This window comes from Procambarus clarkii, chromosome 30, assembly GCF_040958095.1.
Source record: "Procambarus clarkii isolate CNS0578487 chromosome 30, FALCON_Pclarkii_2.0, whole genome shotgun sequence".
In the NCBI taxonomy this organism is placed as follows: Eukaryota; Metazoa; Arthropoda; class Malacostraca; order Decapoda; family Cambaridae; genus Procambarus; species Procambarus clarkii.
The window spans coordinates 30830051-30852705 of NC_091179.1; the positions used below are offsets into that span (position 1 = coordinate 30830051).

Sequence of the window (22655 nt, forward strand, 5' to 3'; positions counted from 1 at the left end):
ACCCAAGGTAGACTCACATAATTTTGAATTGTTATTCAAATGAATGAGGAACAGGAAACATTCATAGTAGAAATAAAATTATATGAAAGGTTCAATGCAATAAATTTATGCAAAATGAAACTGATAGGAAGTGAGAACTAAGAGAGGACTGGAAAAATGATAAAGGAAGTATCATTGAGGGAAAGGAAGAGACAGAAGTAACGAAGCAATTAATTTTCTACTGAATGAGGAGTAAGGAAGTACGGAGCCAGAGCGCATGGGGAGGAGGGGAGGGGGGGGGTGATTATATGAAACTCTGGTTCGGCTTCAGTGGAGGCCTCAGGAATCCTAGAGGGTGGAGTAGTACCCCAGGGTGCAATCCTTTTGACCATGTCGTGGCGTAGTGGTCTACAGCGTGTGCATCAGGGAACGTCCTACGCATAGGTTCAAACCCTCATCACGGCTCCTACGGATTTTCTCGTTGATACATCACGATAGTGTGATTGCTTCCTGTGTATGTAATTATCCTTCTACTGAATGAAGAGTAAGGAAGTAATTATCCTTCTACTGGATGAAGAGTAAGGAAGTAATTATCCTTCTACTGAATGAAGAGTAAGGAAGTAATTATCCTTCTACTGGATGATGAGTTAGAAAGTAATTATCCTTCTACTGAATGAAGAGTAAGGAAGTAATTAACCTACTGAATGAAGTGTAAGGAAGTAATTAACCATCTACTGAATGAAGAGTAACATGGAACGTTGAATGTGAACGACATCTGCTTTGTAGAAATTTAAATTCTTAAAGAATTCATCTATTGTGATTGCAACAGACAGATGAATTGTCCAAGATGAAAATAATTATAAGGCGTGATTTGAACAGTAAAATAAGAGCAAGGCGCCGCTTGAGCACAACTATTGTGCATAATTTCTCCACAGCAACACATGGCATGTAATAGATTGCAAGCCTTGTGACAAGAAACATTTTCATGACGTTTTAAACATAATATAATCTGAGATTTATATAGAGTACAGGAAGCTTAGGTAAGGATTTAGGAAGGTGTAAATCTTTAGGAAGGTGTATTTGACTGTGAACTTTGGGTAGAGAGGAGGAGGAACATGTTCTTCTATAATTTTTATATAAGCAGGCCGGTAAATTTATATATGTAGGATGCCAGAAGTCATGGGAAAGTATTACTGTGTCAGAAGACGAGGGAAAGTTTCTGTGTCAGAAGACGAGGGAAAGTATTTCTGTGTCAGAAGACGAGGGAAAGTATTACTGTGTCAGAAGACGAGGGAAAGTATCTGTGTCAGGAGACGAGGGAAAGTATCTCTGTGTCAGAAGACGGGGGAAAGTATCTGTGTCAGAAGACGAGGGAAAGTATCTGTGTCAGGAGACGAGGGAAAGTATCTGTGTCAGGAGACGAGGGAAAGTATCTCTGTGTCAGGAGACGAGGGAAAGTATCTCTGTGTCAGAAGACGGGGGAAAGTATCTGTGTCAGAAGACGAGGGAAAGTATCTGTGTCAGAAAACGGGGGAAAGTATCTCTGTGTCAGAAGACGAGAGAAAGTATCTCTGTGTCAGAAGACGGGGGAAAGTATCACTGTGTCAGGAGACGAGGGAAAGTATCTCTGTGTCAGAAGACGAGGGAAAGTATCTCTGTATCAGAAGACGAGGGAAAGTATCTCTGTGTCAGAAGACGAGGGAAAGTATCTCTGTGTCAGAAGACGGGGGAAAGTATCTCTGTGTCAGAAGACGAGGGAAAGTATCTCTGTGTCAGAAGACGAGGGAAAGTATCTCTGTATCAGAAGACGAGGGGAAATTATCACTGTGTCAGAAGACGAGGGAAAGTATCTCTGTGTCAGAAGACGAGGGAAAGTATCTCTGTATCAGAAGACGAGGGGAAATTATCACTGTGTCAGAAGACGAGGGAAAGTATCTCTGTGTCAGAAGACGAGGGAAAGTATCTCTGTGTCAGAAGACGGGGGAAAGTATCTCTGTATCAGAAGACGAGGGAAAGTATCACTGTGTCAGAAGACGAGGGAAAGTATCACTGTGTCAGAAGACGAGGGAAAGTATCACTGTGTCAGAAGACGGGGGAAAGTATCACTGTGTCAGAAGACGAGGGAAAGTATCACTGTGTCAGAAGACGAGGGAAAGTATCTGTGTCAGAAGACGAGGGAAAGTATCTCTGTGTCAGAAGACGAGGGAAAGTATCTCTGTGTCAGAAGACGAGGGAAAGTATCACTGTGTCAGAAGACGGGGGAAAGTATCACTGTGTCAGAAGACGAGGGAAAGTATCACTGTGTCAGAAGACGAGGGAAAGTATCTCTGTGTCAGAAGACGAGGGAAAGTATCTCTGTGTCAGAAGGCGAGGGAAAGTATCACTGTGTCAGAAGACGAGGGAAAGTATCACTGTGTCAGAAGACGAGGGAAAGTATCACTGTGTCAGAAGACGAGGGGAAAGTATCTCTGTGTCAGAAGACGGGGAAAAGTATCTCTGTGTCAGAAGACGAGGGAAAGTATCACTGTATCAGAAGACGGGGGAAAGTATCACTGTATCAGAAGACGGGGGGAAAGTATCTGTGTGTCAGAAGACGGGGGAAAGTATCACTGTATCAGAAGACGAGGGAAAGTATCACTGTGTCAGAAGACGAGGGAAAGTATCACAGTGTCAAAATGCGTGGCACTATGCCAGGTACCTGGAACAAAAACTGGTTGTACCATTAGTTGTACTCTGGGATTTGGGGGTTTGAGAGTGACATGTAATTAATTAGCAAGTGCTTTGTTTAGAGTGCATTTTTCCTTGGAGTAATATTTACTGTTAGTCTGTAGAACTTTGTGTGGTGGAAGGTGGAATTTTTGTCTGTGAAGGATTTTAGAAGAATTTCTAAGGTCCGAGAATTCGTCGTACAGTGGACGAATGGTTGGCAGATATTTTTTTTTTTTTTTGGGGGGGGGGGGAGAGGGTGGTGGTAGCTATTTGTTTGGTTGGCCATTAGTTTTGGTGGTATGCAATTTACTGGTTGGATGACCGATATAACGGTTGGCAAAAGTGTTGGCTGTTGTTGGCTTTGGGAGATAAGGAGTTGGAAATTAATACTGTGATGTTTTAGGTAAAAGTTAATTGGTAGTTTTTAGTTTGGTTGTGATTACAATATATAATAAACTGAGTTTAATATACTAATCAATATTTAACCCAATTAACACAATTAACGAATGCCTTCAATGAACTCAATCACGCCTTAATTATTCCACTGTTACCTACTCCATGCTCAATTCTCATGTACTCAAAATGTACATGATTAAGGAAAGTCTATATCCACCATTTACCAATTAAGTAACATTTCGAGAACACAAAGTGTACCTTAACTATCAATTCTCCACTTATATGTACTAAAATATGTCATTTACCCGGCTTAGTCCTCTTGACTAAATTTCAATGACAGCCTTGACCGGCCTTACGAATTATAGTGCCAATAACTGGCTCAGCACATCCCACACTCCTGTGGGATGTGCAAAGCCAGGCGGGAGGCAGCCTCCTGAGAAGGATTTCGACGACGCGGATGCCAGTCCTTCCCAGACAGGCACCTGCTGGAGGAGCAAGCTGGACCCGAGCTCCAGAGAATCATCAAAATATGTAGGTGAGAAAATCAAGGCGGGAATGGTCAGAAACATACATCAAAAGCTTTGGACCATGGAGCGGGGCCAAACAAGTACTGAAACGTAGTCGTAGATGTAGGAAATCTGGGTACTTTGAGAACGATGCCTCGGGCCTCCCGGAAGGGGAGTAAAAAGGGTCGTTGTAACTTCAAAGGAAGTAGTCATTCCAGGGGACGTGGTAGACATCCACCAGGGACACGAAGTCAACCATGCCAAAGAAGAGGAAGGGAAAGGGGATTGGGAGAATCGACGGGGTAGATCTACACAAAACCTGTCTGGACCAGACACTGCCGGAGCTGTGGAGTCACAAGCACGCGGGCAAGTAACCTCGAAGGGGGGGGGGGAGGAGGGTAACCAAAGCAATATACGCGGGTAACCGATGAAGGGGCCGAACGTCATTTCAGAAACCTAGAGCAGCAGCAGCTAGGTAGGCTCTGCTCCCAGGTGGTGAACCAATCAGGGAATGTACAGATCTTCTTTGACGGCTAACACATGGGAGAGTATTTTTTTTGTGCGCCACCACAGCAAGCTGGTTAGGGGGGAGCAGGAGCCACCACAGCAAGCAGGTTAGGGGAGCAGGAGCCACCACAGCAAGCAGGTTAGGGGGGGGGGGCAGGAGCCACCAGAGCAGGCAGGTAAGGGGAGCAGGAGCCATCACAGCAAGCAGGTTAAGGGGGAGGGGGGCAGGAGCCACCACAGCAAGCATGTAAGGGGAGCAGGAGCCATCACAGCAAGCAGGTTAAGGGGGGGGGGGGCAGGAGCCACCACAGCAAGCAGGTAAGGGGAGCAGGAGCCATCACAGCAAGCAGGTTAAGGAGTGGGGGAGCAGGAGCCACCACAGCAAGCAGGTAAGGGGAGCAGGAGCCATCACAGCAAGCAGGTTAAGGGGGGGCAGGAGCCACCACAGCAAGCATGTAAGGGGAGCAGGAGCCATCACAGCAAGCAGGTTAAGTGGGGGGGGGCAGGAGCCACCACAGCAAGCAGGTAAGGGGAGCAGGAGCCACCACAGCAAGCAGGTTAGGGGGAGCAGGAGCCACCACAGCAAGCAGGTTAGGGGGAGCAGGAGCCATCACAGCAAGCAGGTTAAGGGGGGGCAGGAGCCACCACAGCAAGCAGGTAAGGGGAGCAGGAGCCATCACAGCAAGCAGGTTAAGGGGGGGGGCAGGAGCCACCACAGCAAGCAGGTAAGGGGAGCAGGAGCCATCACAGCAAGCAGGTTAAGGGGGGGGCAGGAGCCACCACAGCAAGCAGGTAAGGGGAGCAGGAGCCATCACAGCAAGCAGGTTAAGGGGGGGGCAGGAGCCACCACAGCAAGCATGTAAGGGGAGCAGGAGCCATCACAGCAAGCAGGTTAAGTGGGGGGGGCAGGAGCCACCACAGCAAGCAGGTAAGGGGAGCAGGAGCCACCACAGCAAGCAGGTTAGGGGGAGCAGGAGCCACCACAGCAAGCAGGTTAGGGGGAGCAGGAGCCACCACAGCATGCAGGTTAGGGGGAGCAGGAGCCACCACAGCAAGCAGGTTAGGGGAGCAGGAGCCACCACAGCAAGCAGGTTAGGGGAGTAAGTAAGAAAGTAATTTTCAAAAGAAGGCACCAAACCGGGAAAGCTAAGTACCACCATCAAATGTGTGGGATAATCAGAGGACGCTAAATATCACCAAGGATGCCAATACGAGAACAGTAACGCATGAGGCGAACGATATCAAAAGTATCAGTCACCAAGAATTCTGTCGAGGGACAAGCGACCTCGGGGGACAGTCGGAAAACAAGATACACGCTCGTCCCGGTAGTCAGGACATTCAACAAGGATATGCACGACTGTAAGAGGGACAATGTAATTTGGACAATAAAGAGCAGGGCGGCGCTCCATTAAGTGACCATTAAGCGAGTATGGCCAATACACAACCTCGCCAGAGCCGTTTCAAATGGCCGGTTATGGTAATAGGAGGACGGGTATGAGGACACAACTCTTAAGAGTACGCAGTTTGTTAGTAGTAACAGAAGACCGACAAGCCTGCAAACAGCTAAGGATGAAGGAATGGATAACCGGGTAAAAGTCGGAATAAGAAATACCTTTACAAGAGATGGAACAAGAGCGAACACCTTCCCTGGCGGCAGTATCCGCACACTCTTTTAAAGACACACCAATATGGCTGGGAACCCAACAAAACTCAACCGACTTAAATTTACTGTGAATAAGAAACAGCCAATGCTGGATCTCGACAACTACTGGATGAACAGCATTAAAGGACCCGAGAGCCATGAGGGCACAACGTGAGTCAACAATAACTACAAAGGAAGATTGAAAACGAGAAAGCAGGAGACGAAGAGCATAGAGAATAGCATAAAGCTCCACTGTGAAGATGCTAGTCTCCAGAGGTAAGCGACACGTATAAGTGCACTCAGGAAAAACGACATAGTAGCCTACACCGTCTGCAGACTTAGAACCATCGGTGAAGATGGAAGCGGAGCGGGAGTGAGAAGAAAAATGCTCAAAGAAAAGGTATTTTAGAAGTGTAGGAGGAGTAAAAGATTTAGTGATGTGGGTTAAGGATGTACAAAACTGCGATAGGGGCACTCTCCACGGGGGCAAAGAAGGAATATTTCTCCTCGTGAAGAAACACGGGGAGAAATATTAGAAATACGAACTGAAAAGGAATCCTGTAAGCAAGATAACCGGACAGAAAGAGGGAGGTGGTGAAGAGGAACAGGAACCGCAGGAGGGGCAAAAGTTAAAGCATGACAGAGGCGAGACGAAGGACGTTACAAGGACTGCGCAAGATAGCGAAGACAGTAGCGATCACGGTGGTACTGAAGAGATAGGAAGCCAGTGTCAACATATAAGCTGAGGACGGGAGTCGAACGAAATGCACCAGAGCTGAGGCGCAACCCAGCATGGTGCAAAGCATCAAGACAGCGAAGAGTAGAAGGAGAAGAGGACGAGTAAGCAGGGCAAAAATAATCGAGTTTAGACAGGACGAGTGAGGAATGTAAAGAGGGGAGCATATGCCTACCCCCCCCCCCACAAGAAGTATGGGACAAAACCTTAAGAAGGGAATGGGCCTTAGAGCATTAAGTGCAGAGGGAAGAGATATGGGCCAACCTAGACAAACGGGTGTTAAAGATTAACCCCAGAAGCTTAGCGGAATCCTTGTACTCATGGGGACGACCATAAAGTGACAAAGAAGGACGAAGAATGACACGCTTCCGAGTAAGTCATAGCACAAGTCTTAGACAGAGACAACCTGAAGCCATGATCGGTGGCCCAGGACGACACGGCATCAATCGCAAGTTGAAGCCTCCGTTGAGGGAGAGGCAAATCATCACCCCGACAGCAAAGGGTAAGATCGTCTACATGGAGAGCGGAGAAGACGCCAGAAAGGAAGGAAGGAAAGAAGACCATTGAGAGCAACAAGAAAAAGAATAGTGCTCAGAATTCTACCTTCGGGCACACCCTCATATTGCCTAAAAGGGGCAGAGAGAGTGGTACCAAGCCTCACTTGAAAGGAACGACAAGAGAGGAAACTGTGGAGAAAGATAGAGAGATTCCCATGAAGGCCAAAATAATAAAGTTGGGACAGAATATGATACTGCCAGGAAGTGTCGTAAGCCTTTTCTTGGTCAAAAAGGACGGCAACAAAGGAGGTCGTCGCAGCAAAAGCAGAACGAATATAGACCTCCAAGTTCACTAAGACTTCCGTTGTGCTGCGGAACTTGCGAAAACCAAATTGAGAAGGGGAGATGTGGTGATAGTGCTCTAAGAACTACATCAGACGAACGTTAACCATACGTTCAAAAAGCTTGCAGACACAACTCGTGGGGGCAATAGGGCGAAAGTCCTTAGGGGATGTTCCCAGAGACCCTGGTTTGCGAACATGGAGCACAAAGGCATCGAGCCAGTCCTCAGGGACTGACGACGACTCCCAGATCCGATTATACAGACTCAGTAAATATTGAGACAAGCACGGAGGGAGATGTCGAAGCATCACATAATGAATGCCATCGGAGCCTGCCGCCGTAGAACCGCAGAGGGCCAGGGCAGACCGAAGTTCAGGTTCAGAGAGAGAGAGAAGGGATCGTTATAGGGAAGTCGAAGATGAGTGCAGAAATCTAAAGGACGAGATTCAAGGACAGGTTTACGAAGAAGGAAAGATTGGAGAAGATGAAAACCAGAGCTAACAGGAGAAAAGTGGGAACCCAGTTCAGTAGCGACCTGCAATGGGTCTGCCACAAGAGTACCACGGAGGTGAAGGACCGGCGAGACATCGGGAACGAACTTACCCGCTATCTTGCGGATATGCTTCCAGATCAGAGGTAGAGGAGTCATGCTTCCAGATCAGCGGTAGAGGAGTCTCGGACGTGATGGTGGAAACATAAGACATCCAACATTCACGTTTAGCCATATGGATGGCCCTACGGGCCACCGCACTCGCCTTCCAAAACAAAAGAAAAGATTCAGTTGTTTGCTGGCGACGGTGTCTCTTCCAGGCTGCACGCTTATAGCGGACAGCCCGAACACAGTCTACATTCCACTAGGGAACGCACTTCCGCGTTCCACGAGAGGAAGAGCAAGGAATAGAGTGGAGGGCAGCGTCGAAGACGGTGTCATAAAAGAGGAGGAGGGCGCGAGAAAGAGGCAGAATAGAGAGGTCGGAGATAGTAGCAAGGAGGGTAAAGGAGGGGCCAGTCAGCCTCGGCAAACCGCCACATAGGGAAGGAGAAGGGAGGGTGAAAAGAGAAAAAGGAAACAAGGAAGGGAAAATGGTCACTGCCATGGAGGTCATCAAGAACCCGCCACTCGAAATCTAAATAGAAGGAAAGCGAGCAAAGAGAAAGATCAAGACAGGAAAGAGTGCGAGTGGGTGGTGAGTCCACCCACAAGTGGAATTCTGATGAGTAGGCTCACCAGAATTCAGCAGAGACATGGAAGAAGATAAGATGAACATCATCCTAAAGGGTATGTCCACAATTAAAATCACCCAGCAGGAGCACAGGCTCCAGCAAGGAGTCCAGTAGACGTTTAGGATCGGGAAGAGAAAGCGGGACACTCGGTGGGGAGATAAATGGAGCATACCGTGTACCATTTCCTCACAAAGATACGAGCAGCAAAACAATGGAGAGGTGAAGGAAAAAGTAAGGGGGACAAAGGGAACATCAGAGCGAATCAAGAGAACAGAAAAATTAGGAGTCCCAGCAACAGCTGTGGATGGGGGGGAGAGAAAGAAATAGCCACGAAAGCGACTAGGACGAGCACCAAGCATTGACTCCTGGAGACAGACACAAAGGGGCGAAAATCGTGAAAACAGAAGTTGGAGTTCAAAGAAATTGGCATAATAACCACGAACGTTCCATTGAAGAATTGACATCGACAAGAAGAGAAAGGACAGCAACAGAGAACAACGAAGAAACAAAGGTGAAAAGGGAACACAGCACGTTAAAGAAGCGTAGGATCAGGGTCAGCAGAGTCAGGGTTAGGGGGCATGGGTAAACTGAGTAAAGAAGGAGGGAGGGGAGCTGAAGGACCAATCAGGAGCAGACGAGCAGGGTCTGGAGGAGGAAGAGGGGGGGGGGGTGGAAAGCAAGGGGTCAAGGACAGTTTCAGGAGGGGCAGAAACCAGGGAGAGCACCTCAGCAAGGGCAGCAACCGAGAGGGAAGTGGGGGCCAAAGAGACCTCCATAGCACGAACAGGAGGCAGAACCACCAAAACGGGAGGGGATGGAGCGAAAGTGTCAGAGGTAGAGGGTGAGGAAGAAAGTGAAGCTTTCTCTCTGACCGGGGAGGAGGGAGAGGAGAGGAGCCAAGTTTACGCTTCTGACTCAAAGAGACACGCGTCCCAGCAAAAATGTACTGGGCAACAGATTCTAGCATCTCAACAGGAGAAGCAGAACGAGACACTGTACTTGTTTTTTGTTTTTTTTAAACAAGTACAGTGTCATACCCACATTTTGCTTCCAGTAGATGAACGACATATGAGATTCAGAAACAAGTAGTGTATTGTGAGGACTAATAATAAACAGAAGCTCCCCTATGACTCTGTAATATCCCCATTGGCCAAACTATTATGTATTAACGACAAGACCTACCATTAATGTATGATGACTTACTGTAAATATGTAGCTCTTGTAATAGCACTTTCTCTGTAGCTAGCTGACATTGTATCTATAAGGTGTGAAGGATTGAAGAAATTGTTTATGTAATAATCTAAGATGAGGTCTGATAAAGACCTTTTGTGCCCTCTGTAATGCTTTTGCGCTACCGCTCACAGAATGAGTATGGGGTGCACAATAAACTAGCCGCCTTCGGCGGCAACAATCAATCAAAAATCAGAACGAGAACAAACACGACGGCCGTTGGGAGAGCGATGGACATCAGCTCGCATTGACAGGCGGCGTGGAGAGCTTAGAGACGGAGGAGAAGGATGGGAAGGAGGATCGGAGGAAAAGGAAGAAGAAACGACACCCAGGGAAGAAAGAAGGGGAACCTCAGACAAGAGAGGCAGAACGGGACCCTTTGGGACAGAACGCAAAGGAACAGAGGAGGAGGCGGTGGGCGTGTCTGGGTCTAAGGCCCGGAAACGGTTGTGAGACTTCGAAAGGCGGGAAGAGAAAGGACGAGGAGAGGAAGAGCGCAACACGCGAGCATAAGAGACGTTAGCATAAGGGGGGAGACGGCGATTTGCGCCTCGCCTCAGGAAAAGACAAACGTTCCCAGTGCTTCAAGTTGAGGACAGCTGCCTCCAGCTTGTAATGTATACACACGCGGGAGAAGGTAGGGTGAGCCTCACTGCAATTGAGGCAGCGAGCCTGGGGGAGAAGTGCACTCCGACTGAGAGTGACCCTCGTCCCCACACACACAGAACAGAGACAGTACTGGAGCAGCGGAGGGCTCCATGCCCAAACCTCCAGCACTTATTACAGAGCCGAGGAGAGGGAATGTACTCCTGGATGGAGCACCTGGAACCAGCAAGAATGACAGAGGGCAGAAGGGTCCTACCATCAAAGGTAATCTTCACAACCCGAAGGGGTTGACGGTGACGGCCACGAGGGGGACGAGTAAACGAGTCCACCTGGAGGACAGAATGGCCCTGGGCATCGAGGACATGCCGAATATCTTCGTGGCAGTCCTGTACATTCCGAACACCGGTCGCAACATGGGGTGGGAGGAGAATAGTGCCAACACTGGCATTCTACCGAGCGTTCTTGGAGACCGGAACAGGGGTCTCGGCAAAGCAGGATAAGGCGGCCAAGCGGGAGGATGCATCCTGCGAAAGAGCAGCAATGACACGCGTACTGAGATGGTTGGGGTTGAAGGTAACTGGCGTTTACTGAATCGACAAGGTGCCTATGGAAGAAGAAATCGTAAGGAGGCGAAGAATCCAGAGGGAGGAGATCAAAGTATTTGGCCCACGAAGTGGGACCAAACAAGGCTTGAAACGCATCAGTACGGGAAGGAATCGAGCGAGCGTGGCCATGGCAGGGACGGCATTGAGAACCCCCAGAGAGGGGATAAAAGGTGCAGTAGTCACAACTAGAGACTGAGCCGTGCCAGGGGACTAGGTGGTCACCACTGGGGGCTTGGGGCTCGACCCAACCACAGAGGATAGAGGGGAGCCGAGGGTAGTAGTAAGGAGGGTCAGGAGGAGGATCAAGTAAGTAAGTAATTATCAAATGAGGGCACCAAACCGGGAAGGCTATGTAGCACCATCAAATGTGCGGAATAATCAGAGGGCGCTAAATATCACCCAGGATGCCAATACGAGAACAAAAATGCATAAGGCTAACGATATCAAAAGTATCCGAGTCACCAAGAATTCTATTGAGGGACAGGTGACCGCAAGGGGCGGTTGGAAAGCAAAACACATGCTCGTCCCGGAAGTCAGGACATTCAAGAAGGACAAGCACGACCATAAGAGGGACAATGCAACTAGGACAATAAGGAGCAGGGCGGCGCTCCATCAAGTGACCATGGGTTAAGCGAGTATGGCCAATACGCAACCTCGCCAGAGCTGTTTCCCATCGCTGGTTACGGTGGTAGGAGGACGGCCACGAGGAAACACAGCCCTTAAGAGTATGTAGTTTGTTACCAGTAACAGACGACCAAGAAGCCTGCCAACGAGTAAGGATGGAGGAATGGATAACCGGGTAAAAGTCGGAACATGGAATACCTTTATGAGAGATGAGACAAGAGCGGACAGCTTCCTTGGTGGCAGCATCCGCACGCTCATTTAAAGACACCAATATGGCTGGGAACCCAACAAAACTCGACCGATTTAAATTTACTGTGAACAAGAAACAACCAATGCTGGATCTCGACAACGACTGGATGAACCAGATAAAAGGACCCGAGAGCCATGAGGGCACTACGAGAGTCAACAACAACTACAAAGGAAGACTGACAACGAGAAAGCAGGAGACGAAGAGCAGAGAGAATAGCATAAAGCTCCGCTGTAAAAATGCTAGTCTCCGGAGGTAAGCGACACATATAAGTGCGATCAGGAAAACAACAGTAGCCAACACCGTCCGCAGACTTAGACCCATCGGTGAAGACAGAAATGGAGCGGGAGTGAGAAGAAAAGTGCTCAAGGAAAAGGCATTTTAGAACCGCAGGAGGGTTAAAAGCTTCAGTGACGCGGGTCAAGGATGTACAAAACCGCGGAAGGGGGACTCTCCACGGGGGCAAAAAACGAACAACACCAGGAGAAACATTAGAAATACGAACGGAAAGAGTATCTTGTAGGCGAGATAACCGGACTGAAAGAGGGAGGTGGTGAAGAGGAACAGGAACCGCAGGAGGGGTAAAAGTTAAAGCACGACAGAGGCGAGAGGAAGGATGTTGCAAGGACCGCGCTAGATAGCGAAGACAGTAGCGATCACGGCGGTCCTGGAGAGACAGGAATCCAGTGTCAACATACAAGCTAAGGATGGGAGTCAAACGAAAGGCACCAGAACTGAGGCGCAACCCAGTATGGTGCAAAGCATCAAGACGGCGAAGAGTAGAAGGAGAAACAGACGAGTAAGCAGGGCAACCATAATCGAGCTTAGACAGGACGAGAGAGGAATGTAAAGCAAGGAGAGTGCGCCTATCTGCCCCCCAAGAAGTATGGGACAAGACCCGAAGGAGGGTAAGGGCCTTAGAGCACTCAAAACGGAGGTAAGAGATATGGGGAGACCAAGACAAATGAGTGTCAAGGAATAACCCCAAAAGCTTCGCGGAATCTTTGTATTCAAGGGGATGACCATAAAGTGACAAAGAGGGACAAAGAACGACCCGTTTCCGCGTAAAAGTCATGGCACAAGTCTTAGAAGTAGAGAACTTGAAGCCATGATCGGTGGCCCAAGAGGACACGGCATCAATTGCAAGTTGAAGCCGGCGCTGAAGGAGAGGCGAATCATCACCCTGACAGCAAAGGGTAAGATCATCGACAGAGAGCGGAGAAGACACCAGAAGGAAGAGAGGAAAGAAAACCATTGAGGGCAACCAGAAAAAGAGTAGTGCTCAGAACACTACCCTGGGGCACACCTTCGTATTGCTGAAAAGAGGCAGAGAGAGTGGTACCAAGGCGCACCCGAAAGGAACGACGAGAGAGGAAGCTGCGGAGAAAGAGAGGGAGATGACCACGAAGGCCAAAAGAATGAAGTTGAGATAGAATATGATATCGCCAAGTGGTGTCGTAAGCCTTTTCCAGGTCAAAAAGGACGGCAACAACGGAGGTCTTCGCAGCAAAAGCAGTACGAATATAGACCTCCAAGTTCACCAGGACATCTGTCGTGCTGCGGCACTTGCGGAAACCAAATTGAGAAGGGGAGAGGAGGAGGTGGTGTTCCAGGAACCACATCAGACGAACGTTAACCATACGTTCAAAGAGTTTGCAGACACAACTTGTGAGAACAATAGGGCGAAAGTCCTTAGGGGAAGTACCCAGAGACCCCGGTTTACGAACAGGGAGGACAACGGCATCGAGCCAGTGCTCAGGGACTGACGACGACTCCCAGATCCGATTATACAGACTCTGTAAATACTGAGACGTGCACGGAGGGAGATGGCGAAGCATCTCAATGAATACCATCGGAGCCCGCCGCCGTAGAACCGCAGTGGGCCAGGGCAGAACGAAGTTCAGAGAGAGAGAAGGGATCGTTATAGGGAAGCTGAAGATGAGTGCAGAAATCTAAAGGACGAGACTCAAGGACAGGTTTACGAAGAAGAAAAGATTGGGGAAGATGAAGACCAGAGGTAACAGAAGAAAAGTGGGAACCCAGATCCGAAGCGACCTGCAACGGGTCCGCCACAAGAGTACCATGGAGGTGAAGGACCGGTGAAACATCGGGAACGAACTTACCTGCTATCTTGCGGATACACTTCCAGATCTGTGGCAGAGGAGTTTCGGACGTAATTGTGGAGATATAAGATGCCCAACATTCACACTTAGCCATACGGATGGCCCTACGCTTTCTGAAAGAAAAGAAAAGAATCGGCCGTCTGCCGACGGCGGTGCCTCTTCCAGGCTGCACGCTTACAGTGGACAGCCCGAGCACAATCTGCATTTTACCAGGGAACGCACTTCCACGGACCCCAAGAGGAAGAGCGAGGAATAGAGCGGAGGGCAGCGTCGAAGACAGTGTCATGAAAAAGGGGGAGAGCACGAGGGAGAGGCAGGAGGAAAAGGTCAGAGAGAATAGCACTGAGGGTAAATAGGTTCCAGTCCGCTTTAGCAAACTGCCACCTAGGGAAGGAGAGGGAAGGGCGAAAAGAGAAAAAGGAAACAAGGATGGGGAAATGATCACTTCCATGGAGGTCAAGAACCTGCCAGGTGAAATCTAAGTAAAGAGAAGAAGAGCAGAGAGAAAGATCAAGACAGGAAAGGGTGCGAGTCCAAGAGTCCAAGTGAGTGGGCTCACTAGAATTCTGAAGAGACAGGGAAGAGAGGATAAACGGCTCAAGAAGGCGACTTTGGGTATTCGTCAGAACTTCACCCCAAAGAGAATGACGACAATTGAAATCACCCAGCAGGAGCACAGGATCCAGCAAGGAGTCCAGGAATTATGGAAAGAGAAAAGAATTGCCACGGAAGCGACCAGGATGAGAACCAAGATTCGGCTCCTGGAGACAGACACAAAGGGGCGAAAACTGTGAAATGAGAAGTTGGAGTTCGAGGAAATTGGCGTAATAACCTCGAACGTTCCATTGAAGAATGAACAACGACGAGAAGAGAAAGGACAAAAACAGAGAACAAGGAAGAAACAAAGGCGAAAGAGCAACAGAGCACGTTAAAGAATATCAGGGTCGGGATCAGGGTCAGCAAAGTCAGGGTTAGGGGGCATGGGTAAACTGAGCAAAGACGGAGGGAAGGAAACGGGAGAACAGATCAGAGGTGGGCGGGCGGGGTCCGGAAGAGGAGGAGACAACGGAGAGGAGCAGTCAAGGACAGTAGCAGGAAGAGGAGGGAGTAGAAAGAGGGGAGCGCACCCCAGCAAGAGCAGCAACCGAAAGGGAAGCAGGAGCCAAAGAAACCTCCATAGCAGGAACAGGGGGCGCAATCACTGAAACGGGAGGGGAAGGAGCAACAGAGCCAGAAGTAGGAGCCGAGGAAGAAAGCGAAGCCTTCTTACCCGCCGGGGAGGAGGGAGAGGAGCCAGGCTTATGCTTCTGACTTAAAGAGACAGGCGTCCCAGCAACTACGTACCGGGCAACGGATTCCAGTGTCTCAACAGAAGCTGAACGAGAGCACACACGACGGCCGTTAGGAGAGCGATGGACATCCGCCTGCACCTACTGGCGGCGGGGAGAGCCGATACATGGAGGAAGAGGATGGGAAGGAGGATCGGAGGAGGACGAGGAAGAAGACACAGGAGACATGACAGACCGGGTAGAAAGAAGGTGAACCCCAGACAGAGGACCAGGAGGAGGACTCCTCGCGACAGAACACAAAGGGACAGAGGAGGGGGCAGTGGGCGTATCAGGGTCCAAGGCCCGGAAACGGTTGCGAGTCTGAGGAAGGGGGGAAGGACGAGGAGAGGAAGAGCACAACACGCGAGCATAAGAGATGTTAGTATAAGGTGGGAGCCGGCGAACCTGGCGCCTCGCCTCAGGAAAAGATAAATGCTCCCGGTGCTTCAGGTTGAGGACGACTGCCTCAAGCTTGTAATGGACACGGGTAGGATGGGCCTCACCGCAGTTGAGGCAGCGAGCTTGGGGAGAAGTGCACTCCGACTTAGAGTGACCTTCACCCCCACACAAAGGACAGACAGTCCCAGAACAGCGGAGGGCACCATGCCCAAACCTCCAGCACTTGTTACAAAGTCGAGAAGGAATATACTCCTGGACAGAGCACCTGGCACCAGCAAGAATGACAGAGGATGGAAGGGTCCTACCATCAAAGGTGATCTTCACAACGCGAAGGGGTTGACGGCTACGACCACGAGGGGGACGAGTAAACGAGTCAACCTGGAGGACAGAATGGCCTTGGGCATCAAGGATATGCCGAATATCATCGTGGCAATCCTGCAGATTCCGAACACCGGTTGCAACATGGGGTGGGAGGAGAATAGTGCCAACACTGTCATTCATCTGAACGTTCTTGGAGACCCGAACAGGGATCTCGCCAAGGCAAGACAAGTCAGCCAAGCGGGAAGCTGCATCCTGAGAAGGAGCAGCAACGACACGTGTACCGAGACGAGTGGGGGTTGAAAGTAACAGATGCATCCACGGAATCTACAAGATGCCGATGGAGGGAGAAATCGTTAGGAGGCGCAGAATCAAAAGGGAGGAGATGAAAGTATTTGGCCCATGAAGCAAGACCAAACAAGGCCTGATACGCATCAGCACGGGAAGGAATCGAGCGAGTGCGGCTGGGGCGCGAACGGCGTTGAGAACCCCCTGAGAGGGGTCAAAAGGCACAGTAGTCACAACGAGAGACTTAGCCGCACCAGGGGACGAAGTGGTCACCACCGGGGGCTCGAGGCTCGACCCAACCACAGAGGGAGGGGAGCTGGGGGAAGAAGTCAGGGGGGTCAAAGGAGGAGCAAGGTCGGGGCCCAACGCAGCGGGAGCTACAGAGCCTAGTCTTTCATTACAGGCCGACTCGGGGGCTTGGTAGCCCACCCCACGAGCCTGAGAGGGTACAACGGAAACATTCAACGACATAGGAACGTAGAAAGAAATTCATCTACGAATGTACCCCCATACCCACCATGGAGCCACAATTAGAGGCAGGACACCCAACGGGAAGCTATCGCCGATCATGCCGGGGCCCCCTATGGGTGCGTCGTGAGTATACGCCCCACAAACGCCATCTTAAGAACTGCCAGTCCGTAGAGATCGGGTTCAGCGACGAAGGGGGAATTGACAATAAAAGGTTTCCCTCGCTCAAGACGTTGGGTACTACAGTTCTACGGGTGCAAGAGTATGCCGCCTCAAGCACCGGGCGTCAAAATAGAAGAAGTCCAAAGAAATAATCCAAAACAAGCAAAAGGTCGGCAGGAAACAAGCAGATAGGAGGAGAGGGGAGAAAAACGAAACAAGGAAAAGGAAAAGCGATCCTGCACAATTGTAGGAGAAAGCAGTAGGAGAATAAGGTCACGAAAGGACAAAGGACTGTCATGGAGCATCACACCAGCAGCCGACCACCTAGCCCCCTCACTGCGTCAATGGGCTGGATGGGGAGGGCAGGTTCGGGGAACAGGAGCCACCATCACCAACCCGAGGGCAACAAACATGAACCCTGGCACCACGTGAGAATCACCGGAGGTGGGGGGGAAGTAATCCTTTGGTAGTCATTTCTCCTAAACTCAGCAATAGGCACGACTTAAAAAAATCAGAACAGAAATATATATCAAAATATTAGGATCAAAACTACATTGGCATATTTTGACAAGTGAACAGATTGTTCTTTATGAACATTGTCTTTGCAGGAGTTAGGGCACATTTGCTAACTATGACGTATTTCTTAAGATTCTGGCAAGTACATGTGGTGCTTTTAATAAACTATTTACCGACGCATCTTTTTCAAATCTATGCAAGACAAATTAAAATGTGACCATTGGTTTGAAATCAAACTAGTTACTGGTGGTGAAGAGATACTGGCCCTTCGCCACACTGGAGCAAGTCTGTTCCGCTAGCCAGGGACTGCAGCTTCTTTATCAGCCCCATGAATGTAATCAAAACCTTCTAAAGACTTGCCCTAGGATAGTCAAGTTTAGCCTCTGATGCCTGCCTGCCCTTACTAGGCCTCTAAAATAAGCAGTTTCGTATATCTAAATATTCTCAAACAAGGATCAAAGCATGCCGAAAGTCCCCCTCCCCAGAAGTTAAGATTCACTAGACATTTGAAAGTAAACTGATGTTAGTTACATTAGGTGAATTTAAGAGTTTAAGCCTATTAAAAGATTAACGATCTTCCTGTGCTACGGTTCTGGGCGCCTTTGCACCCTGAAGTTCCAAATGAAATCAGGTGGCCGTTATGAATGCATGTCCCAAATAAGTTTCATTCGTGCACTTTTAGCTATTCCAAAAAGCTATTCTCCCCCCCCCCCCGTATGGTAATTTTGTACATCTTTTCACATTTAAGATTAGCATCAAAGGTTTAGGAAAAAAGTTCCCTCTTAACTATTTATTGAAAATTCAACACTTGCATTGACAAATCTACTGTTAATTAATTCAAGTTTTCAAAATATGTCTAAATACTGAAGCCAGTGAAGGTTGTGTAGGTTTCGTTGCCTGGATTCTCATAGATTGCGCCCTGCTGGAGCTCCAGGTACACTTTGTCCTCCCGCTTCAGCGACAACACGACCGAATTGGTGCCGTGTTCATACGTTGTTAGAGTACCATAAGCAGTCACTTCGAAGGTCGTATTCTTCGTTAAAGCCAGTCTGAACAGGGTAAAATTAAATTATATAATCACCTACTACAGTTATCAAATGTAGTCCAAACCAACCAAATTACAGGCAAGTCTTACGTAAAGTCCGAATCTTTTGCCCCGATCGCGTGAAAAATGAAGAAATACAATCCGTCGAAAGGCGCCACGAATTCACTACTTGCGGGGTCCCATCCTCCTCCAATGTTGGTAAAGATATCCTGTGAAGTAGTAATTTATAACTTTGGTTATTAAACCAAGATGTAGTCCATGTGCATCTTTAACAATTTACACGTTAAAAATAGGCAACTTTTCAATTTTTCAGAATTCTTAACTCTGAAACCAGAAGTAAACTACGAATGCCACATACTTTATTGGCAGTATACAGAAGTAAAAATTACGTTTAATCCAATTGCACCCACTGGAGGGGGGGGGTGGTAGAAATGTTTAGACCTTTACTGGGTCACCTAAAACTACTCTTAAGCTCAATAACCCTGGCAGGGTAACACGAACTAGCGTTTGTCAGTTAAGTGCTTAATAGCAAAATTAAGCTTATAAACCAAGTTTGTTATGCCAGTAAATTAACCGATTTCATTAGTCAAATAACAGCAACTATGCTCATCAAGAGTCAGACTCGGGAAAAGTAATTTATTACTCACCTTGAAGTGGAGGCGAGCCACAGCACGGAAGGGTTCTCTAGCTTTGCCAACACTGAAAGCCACTTTCCGGTTTCTGTAAAGGTTAATTAAATATCAATGTTGATATTAATTTCAAAGAGTAAGACACTAAGAGGAACCGAAATCTAGTTTACTCACGTTAACACTGGAAACACTTCAGCCTCCATTTCTTCTCTGCTTCTCACGTCATGCCTCGTGGTCGTATAATGGGGGGTATGATGAGTTGAATGGTGTGTAGATGTATGATGGGTAGTATGATGGGTAGTTTGGTGGGTTGGGAACCTTCCCCCTCCCTGTGCGAAGATCCCTATGACCATAACTATCAACAGTGTCGACACCACACGGATCGAGTGCATCTGTCAAGGGATATAGGTTAATGTTGCGGAATAATTGACAAGCTGGTATCTTAGTAAATTCCACGACTTTGGTGTAGCTAAAGTTCAGCAAATCATTGAATTTGTCGAGATCAATTATGTAAACAAAAAATATTAATGCATAACCTACGTAAAACTACACTGAACATAAATGAACAAAACCACAAGGGCCGTGACGAGGATTCGAACCTGCGTGCGATCTGTGTGATCATGTAAGGGCGAAGAGGGAGAACGGCCTATTGACATCTTTCGGGTGCAGGGGGAGGGGGGTGTGGTGTAAAAGCCTGGTTTCTGGATCCAGCAAGTTCAGTAGAACTTCTGTTTCAACCCCTTTTACCCTGTCGTAGCTCTGTCAATTAAGGCAGTGTCTGGGATGCTCCCAGACGCAGGTTCGAATCCTCGCCACGGTCCTTGGGGATTTGTTCATTTGATCCATCACGTTAGTGTGATCTCTTGTGTGATAACTTAAATGACTAACATTAACTTTCAAATCCTGCATCAACACTAACGAATTACTAACTAGCAAAACAATGTTAACTCTATCCATTTTAAATAAGTTCTTAATCTACAGAGCGCACAAAATATACCATACCCTAAACACTCACCTTCACCATCTTACGTCAAGTTCAATCAGGACACCGTAACTCCACTACCAATGAGAACAAGAGAGTAATTGGTTTAAGTGAGGCAGACCGACTCAGCTTGTAACCTCGATACTCGTACACACCAGACAAGACATTTATGAGTGGCAAAAACTAACATGTTGGTTGTCAGTGGTGCAGTATTGGCATATAAACGCCATCTGTTGAGTAGATTGGGCATTATGAAGAAAAAAAAGATTGCACCAGTTTCTTGTATTGTCAGAGGGAATTCGTAATTATTATTTTTTGTCTGAATGTATTTCGTAAAATTTGAATCGCGGGCAACGCTGGTGCTCACAAACTCCTATTCACCGCATCTGTCAGTTAATATGGCAATAACTTCTAGTAAGCAAATTTATATCTATATAAATAAAAATGGAAATGTTCGTTTGTTCAAAATCGCTAATCTCCGAAAGTTTTTCACCGATTGCCTTGAAATTTTCACACAATGTTCCATTCGCATCCGGCCGGGTTTTTAAATACATACTATATAGATGTCACATCTGTGACGGGAAGAAACATTTTTTTTTTAAAGCTGTGTTTTTCGGGTGTTTTTCATGTGAGGGAAATCTTCGAAACCTCTTTACTGATTGCTTTGAAATTTTGACACAACATTGCATTTGAATAGGCGAGTGTTTTCACATACCTACTATATACATGCCTTACATGTGACAGGAAAAAAAATGTTTTTTTAAAAAACAGCTCCATCTGTAGGACGTAGGAGCAACACACGCTGTAATTTCCGAAAGTTCTTCACCGATTGCTTTGAAATTTTGACACAACGTTCCATTCAAATACGTGCGTATTTTTATATACCTACTATTTAGATGCCACACCTGTGACAGGTAAAAACATGCACTTTTTTTAACAACAGTGCCATCTGTTTCACGTAAGAGCAACACACGATATACAAAATATATTACGATTCCATTTCAATGTTTCCGATTGCATTGATAAATTGAATTTTCATAGATTTTTATTTATTTTCATTTTCATTTATTTATTTTGTGTGACGTTGCATTGGAATTGAGCTGTGTTGTTTACCATACCGTTCGTTTTGTGGGTATAGCTTATTTGTTTCTTTTTTTCATTGTTTTTCATATCGTTTTTTAACTGTTCTTATTTTTCAGTACAATTGGTGGTGAAATTGAGCTGTGTCGATTGATCTGCGTTTGAATTGAAATATTTCGTTAGTATTTTTTGTTTTTGTTTTGAAAACAAGAAAATGAAAAACACGTTTATTTCACAGCTGCAAATGTACAACAAACACCTATGAATCCACCGGCTACAACCTTAACTGCTTTCTTCAAGTTATGTCAAAATGACGTGTTTGTGAAAACACTGCTGTATTCGGAAGAGCCTACGTATTATACATGGAATGTAGGTAGAAAATCATTTGAACGACACAAACGAGGAGACCGAGTCGACGGACAACCTGGCATATTCAATTAAACTACGATAGGCAGACTGTACACAGTGCATCCCAATCAAGATGAATGCTTCTATCTTCGCAAGCTGTTGGTAAATGTGCCAGGTCCAACGATTTCCAGCCACTGAGATTTGTCAACGGCGTAACACATGCCACTTTCCGTAGTGCATGTCCAGCTCGGAATTTATTGGGAGAACGACCGACACTGGGATGTTTAATGACGCGTCCAACACGTCACATCCAAATCAAATTTATGCATTGTTTGCAATCATATTGACCGCCTGCTCTCCTTCATCTCCAACAAAGTTATGGGAGAAATATAAATCGCACATGGCTGAAGATATTATCCGTCGAATATGAAGGAAAATTGAAATATGAACATGGATTTTACAGCAGAAATCTACAACGAAGCATTGATAATGATTGAAGATTTGTGCTTAGAATTCGCGAACAAAGTTCTAAATCAATTAGAAATGCCATCACCGAATCGATCTGCTGCTTCGTTTGATTTAGAACTGCGTCGTGAACAACTCGGGTGATCTGTTGTCGTATGTGCATTCAAATATTCCTAAGCTAACGCTTGAGCAAAAAGGTATTTACAATCAAATAATTCAAACTGTCAATAATGGATTTGGAGAAATCTTTTTAGATGCGCCAGGAGAAACTGTAAATCCTTCCTAATTAGATTGATTCTGGCAGCATTTCGATCCCAAAATGGCATAACCTTAGCTCTTGCATCGTCCGGAATAGCTGGAACAATGTTACCAGGTGGAAGAACTTCGGCTTTGAAATTGCCATTGAACATTCAATTCATTGAAACTCCCACTTGCCACATTTCCAAAGCATCCGGATGGGAAAAGTATTGTAGATATGCAAACTTATCGTTTGGGATAAATGCACACAACAAATCGCTCGAGGCTCTTGATCGATCATTGCAAGATTTGCATGGAAACATCAGACCATTTGGGAATGCATTAATATTGCTTGCAGGAAATTTCAGGCAAACATTACCTGTAATTCCTCATTACAAGTCCGTCGACACTGTTGAG

General features: G+C 47.3%; 1 protein-coding gene across 2 annotated transcripts; it reads right to left on the reverse strand.

Moving 5' to 3' along the window:
• Positions 1–18227: 18227 nt before the first annotated feature.
• LOC138369867 (complement C1q-like protein 4) lies at positions 18228–20275 on the reverse strand. 2 transcript variants are annotated; one of them, XM_069333610.1, is made up of 5 exons: positions 20142–20275; positions 19301–19518; positions 19145–19217; positions 18588–18706; positions 18228–18501 (listed from the first exon to the last, which is right to left on the reverse strand). In XM_069333610.1, exons 1-5 carry the CDS (start codon positions 20148–20150, stop codon positions 18309–18311), a joined length of 612 nt encoding a protein of 203 aa, XP_069189711.1. In that variant the 5' UTR covers positions 20151–20275; the 3' UTR covers positions 18228–18308. The 2 variants fall into 2 exon arrangements, with proteins under 2 accessions (XP_069189711.1, XP_069189712.1); XM_069333611.1 differs by having other exon boundaries at positions 20148–20236.
• Positions 20276–22655: the final 2380 nt, after the last annotated feature.